At 43.2% G+C, this 17,221-nt stretch overlaps 1 protein-coding gene across 4 annotated transcripts in view; it reads right to left on the reverse strand.

Annotated features, from left to right (window-relative positions):
- The window catches only part of HECW1 (HECT, C2 and WW domain containing E3 ubiquitin protein ligase 1), a 277,673-nt gene that overhangs the window by 77,676 nt on the left and 182,776 nt on the right, over positions 1 to 17,221 (reverse strand). For all 4 annotated transcript variants that reach the window (XM_069859743.1, XM_069859745.1, XM_069859742.1 and 1 more), the window contains 2 exons: positions 2,578 to 2,720; positions 480 to 580 (listed from right to left, as the gene is read on the reverse strand). In XM_069859743.1, coding sequence (XP_069715844.1) covers positions 480 to 580; positions 2,578 to 2,720 — 244 coding nt within the window. The remainder of the gene's footprint in view (positions 1 to 479; positions 581 to 2,577; positions 2,721 to 17,221) is intronic.

Genomic DNA, 17,221 nt, shown 5'->3' on the forward strand with positions numbered 1-17,221 from the left:
CTGGGGTTGTTTAGCCTGGAGAAGAGGAGGCTGAGGGGTGACCTCATTGCTCTCTACAACTACCTGAAAGGACGTTGTAGAGAGGAGGGTGCTGGCCTCTTCTCCCAAGTGACAGGGGACAGGACAAGAGGGAATGGCCTCAAGCTCCGCCAGGGGAGGTTTAGGCTAGACGTTAGGAAAAAATTCTTTACAGAAAGGGTCATTGGGCACTGGAACAGGCTGCCCAGGGAGGTGGTTGAGTCACCTTCCCTGGAGGTGTTTAAGGCACGGGTGGACGAGGTGCTGAGGGATATGGTTTAGTGTTTGGTAGGAACGGTTGGACTCGGTGATCCAGTGGGTCTCTTCCAACCTGGTTATTCTGTGATTCTGTGATTCTGTAAAGCCCCAAAGCAGCCAGGATGGAATTCAGATTTCAAAGAAGAAAGAATGCAAAGCAAAAAAAATATCTAGATAAATGATATGTTAAGACTGAGAATTACCTGGATGGATGGAAGAAGTTATCTCAAATCGGAACTGCAGCTGGCCACTGACATGATCTGTAGGAAGCCTGCGACCCAGAGTGTAGCTTACTACTCTGTCACTGAAAGAAAAAAAATACCGTCACAATAGACTATCACCTACCTAATGTCTACTTTTCATAGATAAAGCTGCTGTGTCCTACAAAAATACATAATGGTTTACAAAGGCTATTCAACCCAGCCATGAGGGCATGTTGACTTGCATACGAGAGAACGAATGGCAGAGAAGGAGAGGACAATGTCTTCAATTACAATGGAACAGCTGAGTCAGTGAATAAGACAGGCTTCTGGGGTACACAAGCATGTATGTATATATATAGAAAGAGAACGGTTGGAATGGAATTTCTGCAGTATGGGTATGAAAATATTGACATGGGAAGCAAACAACTCCCACTTCATCTACTGTAAGAAGACTTCACTTTCTTGCTAATCTGACTATATCTACCTTTCTGTAGAACTTTGCATTTCTGTATTTCCTTCCCTTCACCATCTGCATAAAATTCACATTTCCTGTCCCTTCTTTCAAAATCCTGTACAGGCCAGACCCCGCTTACCACCTTCTCTTTTCAAACTGGCTGAATGACTGCTCTTCATCTCTTTCCACCCCTCTTACCTCTATGAAGCTGAAATATCAGGAGAACACCTTCCTGACAAGGTTGATCAATGACTCCATTCTGTCCTTGTGCAGGTCCCTCCCTTTGCCACACTTCATCCACCCCTCAGAACAGAATGAAACTATAGAAGAGATTAACTTCCCAGTTGCCTCAAATGAGGCTGTTTGCAAAGCATTTTTTGAGGGTAAAGGGTTCACTAAATAGTAATATTTATACATCTTTCGAAGTAACATAGTTCACTTTCAGTTGGGTCCAATGTATTTGCTAGGATAGCTTCACATGCATCAGAAACTCATATGATGAGATGATCTCAAGATTTTTATGATCTTTCTGAACTTGCATGTATACCTGTCATTGAGCTTGCCTGAGATTTAAAAGCCATTATATTAAAACTAAGCCAGATCTAGGTGCAGCTTGGAGGCATTGCTCTTGGCAAAGTATAACCTTAGATAGGCAGTGTTTACAATAGGAAGTAAAATAGGAAGATATAATCAGAAGATGATGAGAAATCTTCTCATATAGAGGGAAGCCAGTGATATCAGTTATAGGGCTCTACCTTCCCCAAGCTGTTCTTTTCCATCTGGTTTCTAAAAAAGCTACTCTTCCTTCCCTATTTGAGAAACAGGGAGGTAGCTTAGTCCCTTCTGGTAGATTCAGCTGTCAATATCACAAACTGTTTCTGAACCAGCTGTTCAAAAACACTTCCAACAAGCTTAGCTTCCTGCTGTTCTGCTGAATTGAGATCCAATTTTCAGATACACATTCTTGGAAACTGCATTGCGTATGCTCTACTTGGGAGATGACTCTTTCTTTCCCTGCTCCTCAAGTTCTAATCATTACAAGTTTAAAGCCAGCTTTTTGGCTTGTCTCAACACTATCCACCTTCCTCAAAATGGTTTGTGTTACTTGGGCAGGATACACCTTCCCAGGACTTTCATGCCAAGGGGAAGCTGGGAAGGAGTGGTGAGCTCAAGTGAACTGGTTGTTCCTTGGCAGCAGGGTAGGGTCAGAAAGATTTAGTTACAACATGCCATGCTTTTTTTTTAATATTTCTACTGTCTAGATATTAAAGTGGGGAGGAACAGATCAGGCATGATTTTAGCCCAAAGGTAATTCCCTGAAACATGAAAACAGCCTGTTGATAACATTAGAAGAATATTCAAATTGAAAATATTGCACTCTCCAGATTCACAGCCATGATACACAAACCAGTTTTCTTTCCTAAATGCCAGCTCTCGCCTTTTAAAATGCAAAGGATAAGGTTACAGAAGTAATTCTTCATCTGGCCCGTAGTCCTGTAAGTTCTAATTAAGACCAACATCATTCATCATACAACTGTCAGTTTAGTAACTCCCCCTCAACATCATTATATCACTGTAACGATATATCACCAGGGACTTCAAACCAGCAACAACAATGGAAAATAGCACGAGCAGAAAATTTACCCTATGGCATGTCTTTCCAGGAGGCGTTGAACCGGCATAGATAGTTTTCCCAGGAAACGCTTGATGATCGGTCGGCTCTTTGCAAATTTGTCTTTAACTTCTATTTCCAGGACATCCGTGGGCAGGGAGACAAAGCTGAATTGCTGCAATAAAGGAAAAGCACAGAATATGAAACTTGTGGCTGAGCCACAACAACACACAGTTGCCAGTGGCTTAATGACCTGAGTAAGTCTCTGGCTTTTTCACAGGACAGAAATAGTCCTTGGACCCCAAGGCACAGGCTTACAAAATATAAAGAGCTTGGCCTCAAATCAGGCAGGTGAGAGCACCCTGTTGGGACTGCGGCATGCTGCAGAATTAGGCTTGGGGAATGCACAAATTTTTTCTTCACGTTGTGGTAGCATCCAAATGCTCTAAACAAGGCTTGCCAATGGTAAGGACAGTACACCTACATAAATCTAATCAATGGTTATTGATCTAAATGTAATTGCACAGACTATGTTCTTCCCTGCCCCACCTCCTCCACCTCCTCCCCCGCCCCCCGCAAAGTTCTAAAGACTTCAAATAGCTGTACGTAAGTCCAACTGAACTGGCAGTCTGAAGAGATGTTCAGTTAGCACTTCTCTGTAAGTGAAATTAGTCCTCTGCACAATTGATTGGTTATTTGTGGTCCTTCAGCTGTGAGGTGTACCTCAGCAACTGAGGATCTAGTGACGTGAAGGACACATGATCACAGTTTTCAGATACATTTTGAAATCTCCCCCTCTCTTGACCATCCCTGCTTTATCTCAAAAAGAAACAACTCTGAAAATACCGTTCATACGGATCAACCTCCTAACATGGTTCACAGCATCGGCCCGCAAAGAGCTAAACCCAAAGGTGAGTCATGGCACAGGCTACCAGAACAAATGATACTGAGAAAGATAGAAATGGCACCATCTGAAACTGCTGTTGTCACCAAGTGCTTTGGAACATGCAACCATCACCTCCGCTAATCTGGTCTTAAGAACATCTATTTTTATTTGTAAGCAATGTTTCAATAAGCTTTTAGAGACTATGTGCAAGTAAACCTGAGGTTGGAACACACAGGGCAATATTTTAGGTTGTAGGAACAAGGAAGTCCGTGTGTACAGCTTCCAAGCATGGGAGTATTAAGGCACCCGGAGAAGTCAGGATCTCCCCATCAGGAAAGTAAAGGTCTGTTTAGGAATAATAATGAAAAGCAAAAATATTGGATAACTGGGCCTAGCTTGCTGCTAGACTGGCTACATTCAATATAGACTTGGAGCTGGCAACACAGGTCACTGAATCATTTTTCCAAACAGATCTGCTACTCCTAGAATGTAATCAATCAAAAAACCCACATCTCTGCTGTGGTGCATAATACCTGGAAAACTGCTAACACTGCTGTCCACCTAACTGAAAGGTCGGCATTGAACTGGAAGACAACTTCTGTAGTAAGTGAACGTTGACATGGATGAAAGCTTTCCTGCTGCCAAAAACAATCTTCACGGCAGACTCATGCTCTGGGTTATCAAGGCCTGGAGTTAAGCCCTGAATTCCCTGCTCTATTCAATCACGATCTAATTTTCAGAAATCCTTAGTTTGAACTGCTTCAATTGAAAGAGAGTGGGAAAATAACACTTTAGCTATCATTTGAATTTTATTTCTCTTATTATTTGCATCAGGCACTGCAAAATGCAAATAATAAGAGAAATAAAATTCAAATAATAGCTAAAGTGTTATTTTCTTCTCATTCTCTTCTACACCTTTTGTAACATGCTACCAAAGAAGCTTAACGCAACCCTGGGATCAGCCTCTGGTTCATGATCACAGTTACCAAAATGCTTCTTCTGATGCATAAAATCAGCAGAACTCAAAGGTTTTGCCATTTGGAAACAACTGCAGTTTGAGATCAAAAGTGAACTCAGTGAAATCGGTTTGTAGACAGCTTGTAAAATAGTGGTAATTTTACATAATTCAGTTTTCCGCTGTCTAAGCACTTGCTCCTACTGTCGCTCTCATCTGGTTTAATCCTTAATAGGCAAGATTTTTCTAAGGCAGCCCCTGACTGCAGATGCCTCAGGCTCAGGCCATCCACACTGAAAGGCCCAAAGGAATCCAAGTATGCAGAACACCAGGGCTTCTGGCCCTTTTTAAAATGGATCCCAGCAAAACACCAGAGTCTGAGAACTCAAAACCTTATTAATGCATTTAAAAAAATCACCGATCACTTTTGAAAACATGCAGGTTCTTGTGATATTTAAAGATGGGACTGTCTTCTTTGGATATGGAAGCAAATCACCATCAAATCCTACTTACTCCTCTCTTCATTCACCCCTTTGTTTTGATGAGTGCCAGTTCCTGTACCTTAGCCACAAACCACCAGCTGCATTCACCCTGTACAAAGCCTTAGCCTTTACTATCCTATCTGTCTGCAAGAGAAAGAATCCTGTGTTTCATAGTGTTCTTCAATATAGCTAACACAGTGGATATACATTACTGCTGGAATAAATTACATTCTTTTCTTGCCTAATATTTGCTAATTGTCACACAGCAATTAGCAGTCTATGAAAACAACAGCACTTCAATATCTAAGTTAAAAAGAAAAAAAAAGGCACCAATTATAAATTCTGCAGTACACTTGGGCTCACACTTAGTGATCTTGTGATTAATTATTCAGCTTAGGGAGGGGTCAGAAAAGGAGGATATAAGATCACAACAGAGATAAAAGTTGATTCATTTCAGGATGGGGAAAGTTTGATGTGGCTTCTTACACACACCCACACACTACATCACTGATATTCCTAAAATGCAGCGCTTTTCGTTAAGTCTGCTGGCTTCTTTTTTTTTTATGCTACTATTACAATTTTTACTGCAAAGTCTTCCATTATTTGGAACTTTTCATATTATCACAACACTTACATGTTACAAAATTAACTCAGAAATTAAGCTTTCACATTAAAAAAAGAAGTGTAACACTCATAGTTGCAGAGAAAAACAAGAATACAAAAACTTCAGTCCTATAAGCCCAATATGTTACTTTAAATACTTCTCATGTTTCTGACAGCCATTCCTTGAAGACAAATTCCTTTATGTTTTGCTGCTGGCATTGGCTACATGCACTTTCTTTTACAATCTAAGACAGAAATCTTTAAGCTGTATATTTGCACTGGGGCCACAGAATATTTTTGTGGCCTTGTTCATTGGTTATGAGTTTTTCCCACAAAAATTTAAGTTTCTAGAATCACAACTAGTAATGCAAACTCTGCAAGACTGGTCAAGAACTTCATGGAACCTGCTGGAATCCAAAGACCCTAAACTAAAGCTTACACTGAGACTAACTGTAGCAGAGTGTACTAAAGTTTACCTAAATGGGCTTTTGTTCACAGTCAAAGAACAAAGTGAAAATATAACTTCTGGCAGTTTTTAAATTCTAATGTTCTGACTTAAGTTAACTTTTGCCTCTCCAGCTACCAGAGGTCACCCATACTTGACAGTGGCTGCAAGGATGTGGTTTTGTGACTTTGAGGATTTCTTTGTACTTGAATACCAAAACTCTCAAAGGAAAAAAATAGATTTCAACATAGGTGCAAACTCATTTACCAAAACAGCTACAGTTTCAAGGCTAAAGCCTCACTCAAGGAAAAGACTTTGTATAACGACTAATTATTCACTTATTTGGATAATAGCAGAATACAGCACACCTGATAAAACAATCCACAACTATTTTAATTGATGGTTAAAACTTCATATTTTTACTTGATCCATAACCAAAATTCAAGTAACATGAATTATATAAAACGCGGGGAAAAAAATCTTACAAGATATCACTGGACCCAAATTTTCTGTATGATCTACAGCAGTCAGTGGTTGAACGGATAACAAACAAGAAGCTAAATTTCTATTCTCTGAGTAGCCCAAACCAGTAATTAACTACAATGTTGCATTAGTCACAGTGCATTACCCTGCATATCACATCAACTATTGCTTGGTACAAAATGACTCTTAGAACTTGAGATGATAGATGACACAGCATACTCCACAAAGGATATCACAGATGGCCTCAACAAAACAGCCAAGATATTACTATTAGGAACAACCTGTTTCTCAGAGGATGCCTGGCCCTAGAAACAGTCTCAGACCCTACCTTTCCCACATCATGCATCAGCTGTCCCCTTGTCTGATCCTTAACAGCTAGAGATGAGGAGGACAGCCTCATGGTGAGGAGTACAACTGGAAGGATGAGGTGGTCAAACAGCTGCTCCTGTGTCTGGTCTAGAAGAATCTCTTAGAGTTAGGGGCTTCTGGAAGACACTGCAGGGAAGCTCTGAGGGCTGAGCTCCAGCAGGGCAGACCTTTTATTTTTCTCCAGAAATGCATTAGCACTGTTAGAAGAAAAGTTTATGTGTCAGGTGGTTTCCTAAGAGGAAGCTGTGCATAGGAAGTCTGAATGCAAGGAATTACTGAAGATCTCTGGTATGCTGAGGAAAAATAGCATGTGTCATGAGCAGCAGTAAGGAGGCCTTGTGGAGACTGATGTTTCCTGATCTCTGGAATACATTGACTATGTCTGCATTAGGAAGACACGTGGATAGGAGACAGAGTCCATATTAATTCCTCATTAAGAGAAAAGCTACAGAATTATATCTCATCTTAGTAAATAAAGGAGAATCTGTAGCAGGCACAGCCTGAAAATGCCTTAGCCGAAGGAAAAGCTTTAGTTGATATTTTCTCAGGCACCAAAAATCAACACACTGTGATGAATTACTTCCATAGAAATATAGAGGAGGGAGGGAAGAGCAAAAGTGATGTGACAGAGAAAACATATTAAGTCTTCTTGGGCTAAGCAATGTATGATCAGTTTTGGCTCTGGCCTTTCATAAGTCATTAGGATTCTCCTCTCATTTACAGAGATTTTACACAGCCACCTCCTGCAGATTCACTCTCACAGAGACACAAATCAGAATCAAAGCCACCTAGAATCAACTGACACATTCGTACTCACACACCATCTCAATCAACTAAATGTAAATCTGATTTTACACTATTGCTGCCACTCTCAAGCAAGGTCTGAAAACACTGCAGTAAACACCAATGAAGAAGTTTCAATCAGATCCAATGCAGCTCTTTGGTGTCTATTTGCTACCCAACCTAACAATGGTTTTACAGACACAAGGTGATTTATTTTCTTAATGTGAGCAGATCTTGGGGGGACTAAGTTAATGCCTGACATATATGGCAAAGAATGAAGGCACACACTGATGCTGACGTGGCAGAATAGATCTGTATTCATTTCTAAGATAACAGAACCATTTCCAGAGCTTGAGAACAGTTTCCATAGAAAGCCAAATAATGATGATAGTTATTTCCCATGTTTTATTTTACCAGTACTGTTTGAATCCTTGAATATGGATAGATAACAGTGATCAGCTCCCATTAATGCTATCAAGGAAACCTTTGAAATGAACAGAATATGTCCATAAGCACCAGTCACACATGTTAAAGTGCAAGTCAAGTTTTTTAAAAACAGTCAACATAATAACTGGTGAATGGTAGGTAAATTAATGCATTGGTGACAGGAAGAATTAGGCTCTCGATTTGGAGATGAACAAGCAATATAATTAAAAAGAAAATGTATTTGTGATATCCATCTTGCAACAGGGACAGTACAAGCAGAAGTAAATTTTAAAAGGCTGTAAATTATATTTGATGGACGAAGATAGATTTAGTCTTTCAGCTGAATATTCCATTAGTGGGTTTTTCATTTCAAATACTCCAGCAAAACAATTGCACCTTTACTGCACTTGCCACTCCCCATCTGTATTATTCTGCTCCCCTTTCATAAACTTCCTCTACCTATCACTACTGCCCACGTAACACTACTTATACAAACAACTGGATAAGCTCGTGAAGAATTTCAGTTTCTCAAACCTACTACAGTACTCTACAATGCCAATACAATTTAGAGCCGACAGTAAAGTCAGGCACAGAGCATCACTGCTGACAAAGGCTGGGACATAACTACAGACATTCTGAGAGAGTTCTGGAGTTCAGCAGCGACTGCAGGTTGCCAGATCCAATGCAGTACCTTATTCTGGCATGGCACAATGTTATTTTTTGCCTACAGCAAAAGAGGTAAACATAAATATGTGTTGCTTTTCTAAAGACCAATTCAATCCTGTTTACTGAACTCCTTCAAAACTGGATAGGGCCTTTAGCAAATTGTCTTCCTAGATTTCTGCCTCAGATTCACTGCATCTCTGTGGAGGGGATAAAAGGAACAGAAGCCCTTCCCATTTACTTCATGTAGCCCACAACATTTAGAGTTACTAGTTAACAGGGTCATCATGAATTCTCTCTGAGTTTTGCAAGACGTCTCTTACTTTATTAACTGCAAATTTCAGCCCTAAGACATTAGACATTTTAAAGAACTTTTGGGTAAATTGAGTGCAAATGCTGCTTAAGGAGTTAGGATTTTTCTTCATTTCTCACACCTTGTCTACAAATGTATAAGCACAGCACAGACTGAAAATATTTGAGGACTCTCATGAATACTAACAGACAAGACTAACAGGATCAATAGGCTTCTAGATGCCAAAGTTGTAATTAAAATGCATTTCTAGAAGAATAACATTAAAAAAAATGCAGAATTTTTTCACACTGTAACCCATTCCTGAAGAAACTGAAGTTGTATTGGGCTTTCATACTTTGGTCATCACTTAATATATAAAAAACTGCAGCTATAAAACCACGGCTCTTCTGTGTAGCCAAACTATGTTTTACACTTTACCTGGCCGTGTGTGCAGAAATGTCATATAGAGAAGCTATCACCTACAAGGCATTACTCAGTCCCAAGGATACTCTTGGCAAAACATACTGAATTCAGGATCTGGATTTCACTGCACCTACACTGGACTTATGCTTAGGTGTAAAAGCTTCCAAGCCTCTTCAGCTGATCCTTTTGTGTCTGCCAGAAGTGAGGGAAAGGTTATCTAAGTTAAACAATAAATAAGTAGTTCAATCAGTGTGGTGTTGCTGCTGCTGTTTTCACTTTTGGACTTCTGCTGAAATCACTCAAGTATTCTGTGGGACCATGGCAGCAATGTCAGTATCTAGCGCTCTGAATATTTGATCAAAATCAGATCAAATATAAATTGCTTTTGTTTAAATTGATATTGTTGATTCAAATATATGAAAGCACTTTCAATGGTTGAATTTTGTTCTAGAAAAATTCACCTTTGATCAAGTATCCTCTGCTTGTATCACTCCGTGTTTGTGCTACATCATGTAGTACACATCATATCAGCCACAAAAGCCTCAAGAGAAGCAGAGAGATAACATAAACCCCACATTGCATGATCTTGCTACTTTTGACAGTGTCTTTCAGCCCCAATACTGCTGGGTAGTCCACGATACGGCAGTCCAGCATTCATGATCACAAAATCAGTGCCCGTAATCAGCTGCATCGTAAGAAATGCTAGATGCTTCTTCGGCAGCATCTAGCAGCAGGACGGTGAGTTCTGTGGTGGGGTGGACTTTTTGAGGCGGTGGGAGCTTCCCGGAGCCGGGAAAATCCCAGAAAAATAAAAAACCCAGGCGGGGGTCCTGACAGCCCCCACACGCCGGTCCCGCGCGGTGCCTGACGGGAGGGGGCGGTCCCGGCAGCTACCGCGGGAGATTTAAACTGCGCCCCTGGGAGCACCGCGACCTGGAGCGGGGCAAAGAGGAGCGGGGCAAAGAGGAGCGGGGCAGTTTGAGCAGCAGTTTGAGCGGGCAGGGCGCAGAGAGGACCTAGAGACTAGAGAGAAGACACCGAAGACCATGGTGGCCACCCGTCAGAAGGCTAAAGCTGCTCCGTGTGCTGCAGCAGGCAGGGTGGATGCTGCCACCCAGACAGAGCCACAGTGGGTGCATGCAGCTACCCAGACCCTGGGCTGCAGGCAGTGCCCCCCTCCCACACCGGCTCGTGCCTCTGGTCCTGGCCCCACTTGTGAAAGCTGCGCTCGAGTGGGGGAACTCCTTCACATGGTGAAGGAGCTAAGAGAGGAGGTGAAGAGACTGAGGACCATCAGGGAGTGTGAGAGGGAGATTGACCAGTGGAGCAGGGCCCTCTCACTAACTCAGCAGCCTGCTGGGGCTGGAGTGTCCGAACATCATCCACCTGCAAGCTGCAAGGTTGGGGTTACAAGAGATGGGGAATGGCAGCAAGTTCCTGCCAGAGGAAGGAAACCTACTCCCCTCACCCATACAGCAAAGCCCCAAATCCCCCTGGTGAACAAGTATCAGGTGCTGCAGGTGGAATCCAGCCCTGAGGATGAGGATGGTGGCTCCCACAGCCTAGAATCCTTCCCTAGGCTGCACCATTCTCAGAAAAAGATAAAAACATCCTCCATCAAGAAGAAGAGGAGGGTGATTGTTGTAGGGGACTCCCTCCTAAAAGGAATGGAGGGACCCATTTGCAGACCGGACCCGCTCCACAGAGAGGTCTGCTGCTTGCCAGGTGCATCAGGGAAGGAGGTAGCTAGAAAACTTCCTTCCCTGGTTCACGAGACGGACTACTATCCTTTGATAGTAGTCCAAACTGGTAATGATGACCTAACAAACAAAAAGGCCAAAGCCATCAAGAATGGCTTCAGGGCAATTGGGAAAGTGATGGAGGGCTCTGGGGCACAAGTAGTATTCTGCTCCATCCCAATGCTAAATAGAGAGGAGGGGGAAGCCAGGAGGAAGAATTCGATTAATACCTGGCTCCGAGCCTGGTGCGAGGAGAGGGGCTTTGGTTTTTTTGATCATGGGGGGGCTCATGCACCCCCAGGCTTTCTCGCTAAGGGCGGGACACATGGGTCTCCTAGTGGGGCTAAAGCCCTTGCCAGAAACCTAGCCAGAAAAGAGCAACAAAGCTGGTGAAAGGGCTGGAGAACAGGCCTTATGAGGAGCGGCTGAGAGAGCTGGGGTTGTTTAGCCTGGAGAAGAGGAGGCTGAGGGGTGACCTCATTGCTCTCTACAACTACCTGAAAGGACGTTGTAGAGAGGAGGGTGCTGGCCTCTTCTCCCAAGTGACAGGGGACAGGACAAGAGGGAATGGCCTCAAGCTCCGACAGGGGAGGTTTAGGCTAGACGTTAGGAAAAAATTCTTTACAGAAAGGGTCATTGGACACTGGAACAGGCTGCCCAGGGAGGTGGTTGAGTCGCCTTCCCTGGAGGTGTTTAAGGCACGGGTGGACGAGGTGCTGAGGGATATGGTTTAGTGTTTGGTAGGAACGGTTGGACTCGGTGATCCGGTGGGTCTCTTCCAGCCTGGTTATTCTGTGATTCTGTGATTCTGTGAAAACCAGTTAAAAACTCAGACAGTGACTTGAATTCAATTGATCTTGGCATTCTTGCAGGCAGCATCCAAATCCAATGTTTCTATCATTGATGACTGCCTGCACTACAGAAACCCTCCCTCCCCTCAAACTGCCTCCCTAGGGCATTTGAGATCCCAACCGTTTCCTTCTTCTAATTTTGTGTTGGCAATCTGAAGAGACAAGTTAGGTGAGAATTTATTCAAGTGTAGTGTTTTTGAAAGGCTGTGGGTTACCTGAGGTGCAGAGAGTACAAGTTACACATGTGAAAATACTGTAATTCTGCTTATCAGTTCTGACACATTACCTACTATTTGTTAAGTGGTCTTGTAACAGAGTACTGAACACCTCTGCTTATACACATCAATTAGTTCACCAGTGAAATGCAGCTACATTCAGTGATAAAGCAGCCACTACAATATTAATTTGTGCCTCAGCTGTAATTTAACAGTATTTGTAAAGGCTGAGGCAAAGAAAGAAGCAGCAAAGCTGTGACGAGTTGAGATCGTTTTCATCCTAATATTGAGCTCTCACTTTATGGCAATCTGCTCTTCCAGAGCTAGAATTATCAGTGTTGAAATTCAATGCATCATTTAACAGAGGACACTTCCTACTACTTTAAATATGCTGGATGGTTGCAACAGCCAATTTTTATAGTCATCGCACTGCCAGTCCTTGAGGCTCTCTCTCTACTAGCTAGAAACGGAACAAAACCTGAAGATTCAGTTAGCTCAAAGTGCCACAGCTAAGAAATAAAAACCATAAATATGTCTAAGGGAAAGGCCTGAAATAGTTTATCTGCAAAACCATCGAGAGACCTAGCTAACCACCTTGAGGTATGTGAACTACTACTTAAACTACTTTGCGTTGTTGCTTATGATCCCCGACAATCTCTATTGCTTGTCTGAGCTATCTATCACTTTTCTCGCTTGCTGATAAATATTCTTAAAGCAGCTTTTCCCAAATAATGGGGCAGAAGATACATTGGCTCAATATGAAATAACATAGGAACAGTGTCACTATTTTTTTATACCAATATTAGAAGAGACACAATCAACATTCGTCCTTCTCAATCCTACTAGATGTACAGAAGATTTGGGAAGTGGGTACTTCTGAGACTTCCTTTGCATTTTACCCTCAAACCAGCGATCGGACAACTCACCCACTATGCTCCTGCAACTGCGTGGACTACCAGCACAATCTCTTCTTAACTTACGGGTTTAGACTCAAATGTCCAGTGGCATCTGGTTTCCAGGAACTAACCTATTTCATTTAACAGTACAGATGTAGCTAAAGAATGCACCAGTTTGAAAGCAGAGCCAAGATGAAGAAAACAAGCAAGACCATTAACCCTGATGCAGCAACAAGTTCCCTGTCTGAAGACTAATGTTATTTTTATTTTCTGCAGCTGCCTACTTCTCCTCATTGACCCTGTAGAGGCTTAGGCACCATCAGTAGCTAGTTTGGATCTTCCCCAAAGTACTTATTACTTGGCATTATCACGTCGGGTAATACTCAGCACTCTGACTTAGCAGAATCTGATTTCGTGCTTCTGTGAGCATGTGAAAACATATAGAAACAACACAAAATGACCCCTGTCTACCAGCAGAAGCTGCCACCCAGGCTAACCTGTCTCAATGAACAATTATCAGTGTGAAGGCTCTTTCACCTCACTCGCAGCCCTGCTGAAAGTGTCAAAATGTTACACACTACTCTTCTCTTTTTAAGGATTTCCTGTCATCTTTACGTTGTCTTGTACGAAGTACTGCAAAACAAAACAACGGCAGAATAGCTTTAAGTCAGGATAACTTGTGCTGAACAGTATTTGAACGGCCTGTGAAATGAAGGTGATCATCAATATTATATGAAATGGATGAGAAATTGCCTGAGGTATCCCATTGCTCCCGGAATGTTCTTGTAAATGAAGTAGTTTCTACAAAAATAGAACAACCATCTAAGTTCATGAGGGGGAATATCAGAATGAATTAATATAAGTAAATTAATCATCTCTCAGTCTGCAGGACTTTACTTTGGTGCTTAGGTCCTACAAAACTAAGTCAATTCTTTCACTTCTGAATTTCATAGAATGATAGATATATCTATCTGTATATCTATAGAGATATATCTATGATAGAATAATAGAATCATAGAATCACCAGGTTGGAAGAGACCCACAGGATCATCGAGTCCAACCATTCCCACCAATCTCTAAACCATGCCCCTCAGTACCTCATCCACCCGCACCTTAAACACCTCCAGGGAAGGCGAGTCAACCACCTCCCTGGGCAGACCGTTCCATTGCCAAATGATCCTTTCAGTGAAGAATTTTTTCCTTATGTCGAGCCTGAACCTCCCCTGGCAGAGCTTGAGGCCATTCCCTCTTGTCCTGTCCCCTGTCACTTCGGAGAAGAGCCCAGCTCCCTCCTCTCCACAACCTCCTTTCAGGTAGTTGTAGAGAGCAATGAGGTCACCCCTCAGCCTCCTCTTCTCCAGGCTAAACAACCCCAGCTCTCTCAGCCGCTCCTCATAAGATTTGTTCTCCAGCCCCTTCACCAGCTTTGTTGCCCTTCTCTGGACTCGCTCCAGAGCCTCAACATCCTTCTTGTGGTGAGGGGCCCAGAACTGAACACAGTATTCGAGGAGCGGTCTCACCAGTGCCGAGTACAGAGGGAGAATAACCTCCCTGGACCTGCTGGTCACACCATTTCTGACATAAGCCAAGATGCCATTGGCCTTCTTGGCCACCTGGGCACACTGCTGGCTCATATTCAGTCGGCTGTCGACCAATACCCCCAGGTCCCTCTCCTCCAGGCAGCTTTCTAGCCAGACTTCTCCTAGTCTGTAGCACTGCATAGGGTTGTTGTGCCCCAAGTGCAGGTCCCGGCATTTGGCCTTGTTAAACCTCATGTCATTGGTCTCTGCCCAGCGGTCCAGCCTGTTCAGATCCCTTTGCAGAGCCTCCCTACCCTCCAGCAAATCCACACTTCCACCCAGCTTAGTGTTGTCTGCAAATCTGCTAAGGGTGCACTCAATGCCTTCATCCAGGTCATTGATAAAGACATTGAACAGGGCTGGACCCAGCACTGAGCCCTGGGGAACCCCACTTGTCGCTGGCCTCCAGCTGGAGTTAACTCCATTTACCGCCACTCTCTGGGTCCGGTCATTCAACCAGTTTTCCACCCAGGAGAGTGTGCGCCTGTCCAGGCCAGAGGCTGACAGTTTCCAAAGCAGAATGCTGTGAGAAACTGTGTCAAAGGCTTTACTAAAGTCCAAGAAGACTACATCCACAGCCTTTCCCTCGTCCAGTAGGTGACTCACTTCGTCATAGAAGGCGATCAGGTTAGTTTGTCAAGACCTGCCTTTTGTGAACCCATGTTGACTGGGCCTGATCACTCAGCTCTCTTGCAAGTGCTTCGTGATAGCACTCAAGATCACCTGCTCCATGACTGTCCCTGGTACTGAGGTCAGACTGACAGACCTGTAGTACCCCAGATCCGCCTTGTGCCCCTTCTTATAGATGGGCACGACATCAGCCAGCCTCCAGTCCAGTGGTACCTCCCCAGTAATCCAGGACCGCTGGAAGACAATGGAAAGGGGTTTGGCAAGCACATCCGCCAGTTCCCTCAAAACTCTTGGGTGGACTCCATCTGGCCCCATAGACTTGTAGACATCTAGCCGGGCAAGCAAGTCTCTAACCACCTCCTCTTTGATTGTGGGAACCTCGTTCTCCTCCTCCAACCCCTGGGGTTGTGCGTAGAGGGAACAACTTTCCTTACTATTAAAGACTGAAGCAAAGTAGGCATTGAGTACTTCAGCCTTGTCTTCATCCCACGTTACTGTTTCCTCAAGGGCAAACAAAAACACATAACCCACCCCCCCCGCCATCTGCAGCTATTTCTATAGCTTTATTTCTGTATTTCAGATTCTTTCAAGCTTAGCAGCCAGAACAAACAGCCTATGTCATTCAACTGAGAAAAACCCCCTAACATCTACATCTGGCTTCTATTTACATGCAGCGACAGAAAACCTTAATAAAGAACCACCATTCTGAAACAATATACTGCCTAAAATATTTGTTTGGGAAAACAACTAGTGACCAATCCATTTAATGAAATGGCTATCATTCATCAATAATTTTCACCTCATATATTCATATCCATCAATGAAAACAGTGAACAGAAGAATGGCTACAACCACAATTCAGCAACACTTTGCAGTCGTCCTTCTGCCCTTGTCCCATAAGGGCACAAAGTTGAACAAAATCAGGTCAAGGTCTGCCTGTGCAACAGAAATAAGTGTGGGGTTTTGGTATTGAAACAAAGACTTCAGACTAGCTGATATGCATAGACTGCAACACAAATGCATGCAGTCAAACATCTCCATACCAGCTGAAGAGAATGAAGAAGGAGAATGTGTCGAATGGCAGCTCAGCTCTTTCAGACTCTTAACAGACCAGCAACAGAAAGGCAGAAGCAGTGCGCCTGCACACAATCAAGAAAACCAGAGGGCTGAACAAAGAAGTTGCAAGCCAGCTGTGCTCTTTTGCTTTCTGATGCCTATAATTAGGCAATTTCATTGTTTCTCCTTTTCTTGCTGCCGAACTCCACTTGAAAAAAAATGTCAGCCCACAAACTCAGCCATTCCACGTGACTTGAAGAGAAGATACCCTTGACATTTTATCATTACTCTTTGGTTATTTTATCTTACAGCAGTGCAAAAGTACTTTAAAGGGTGAATGAATTATATTGGTAGAGGGTTGCCTTTGTCAAGAGATGACTTCTGACCAGTACTGAGTGCTTCTAAAAAGCCTGTTTTCAGCTTCCATCAGCCCAGCTGTTGCATCAGTCTTCAGGTAAGGACAGCCTGCATGCCACCTCAGCAATTAACTGGCTGATACAGAACAGTAGGACCACAGCCATATCCTGGGTCCTCCTTTGAGTGTCAGCTCCTGACAATTACACTTGCTGCCAGGTCCCACAATCATACATACTGAGAGTGACATACACACAGCAAGTTTCCCCTTCGTGCCTGCCTGCCTCTAGGCCTGTGTCTTATGCACTTTAATGAAAGATTTCTGCCAACTCCCTCATTCTCTGTGTTAGGTCCAGCTCTTCAGATTGAGCCAGGATGCAGAGAACCAGATGCATCTCATGCCTGGAGTTACAGAGAACTTACAGCTTGGTGGATGCCTCAGGACAGGGCCTTCCACTTAATTAAGTCCAGTTAGAAGACCTTTTTCTCAGACTAGTTTCAAGGCCATCCCCTCCTGCCCCTGCCATGTAACCTCCTCCACATAG

This window comes from Phaenicophaeus curvirostris, chromosome 6 (genome assembly GCF_032191515.1).
Source record: "Phaenicophaeus curvirostris isolate KB17595 chromosome 6, BPBGC_Pcur_1.0, whole genome shotgun sequence".
NCBI lineage: Eukaryota > Metazoa > Chordata > Aves > Cuculiformes > Cuculidae > Phaenicophaeus > Phaenicophaeus curvirostris.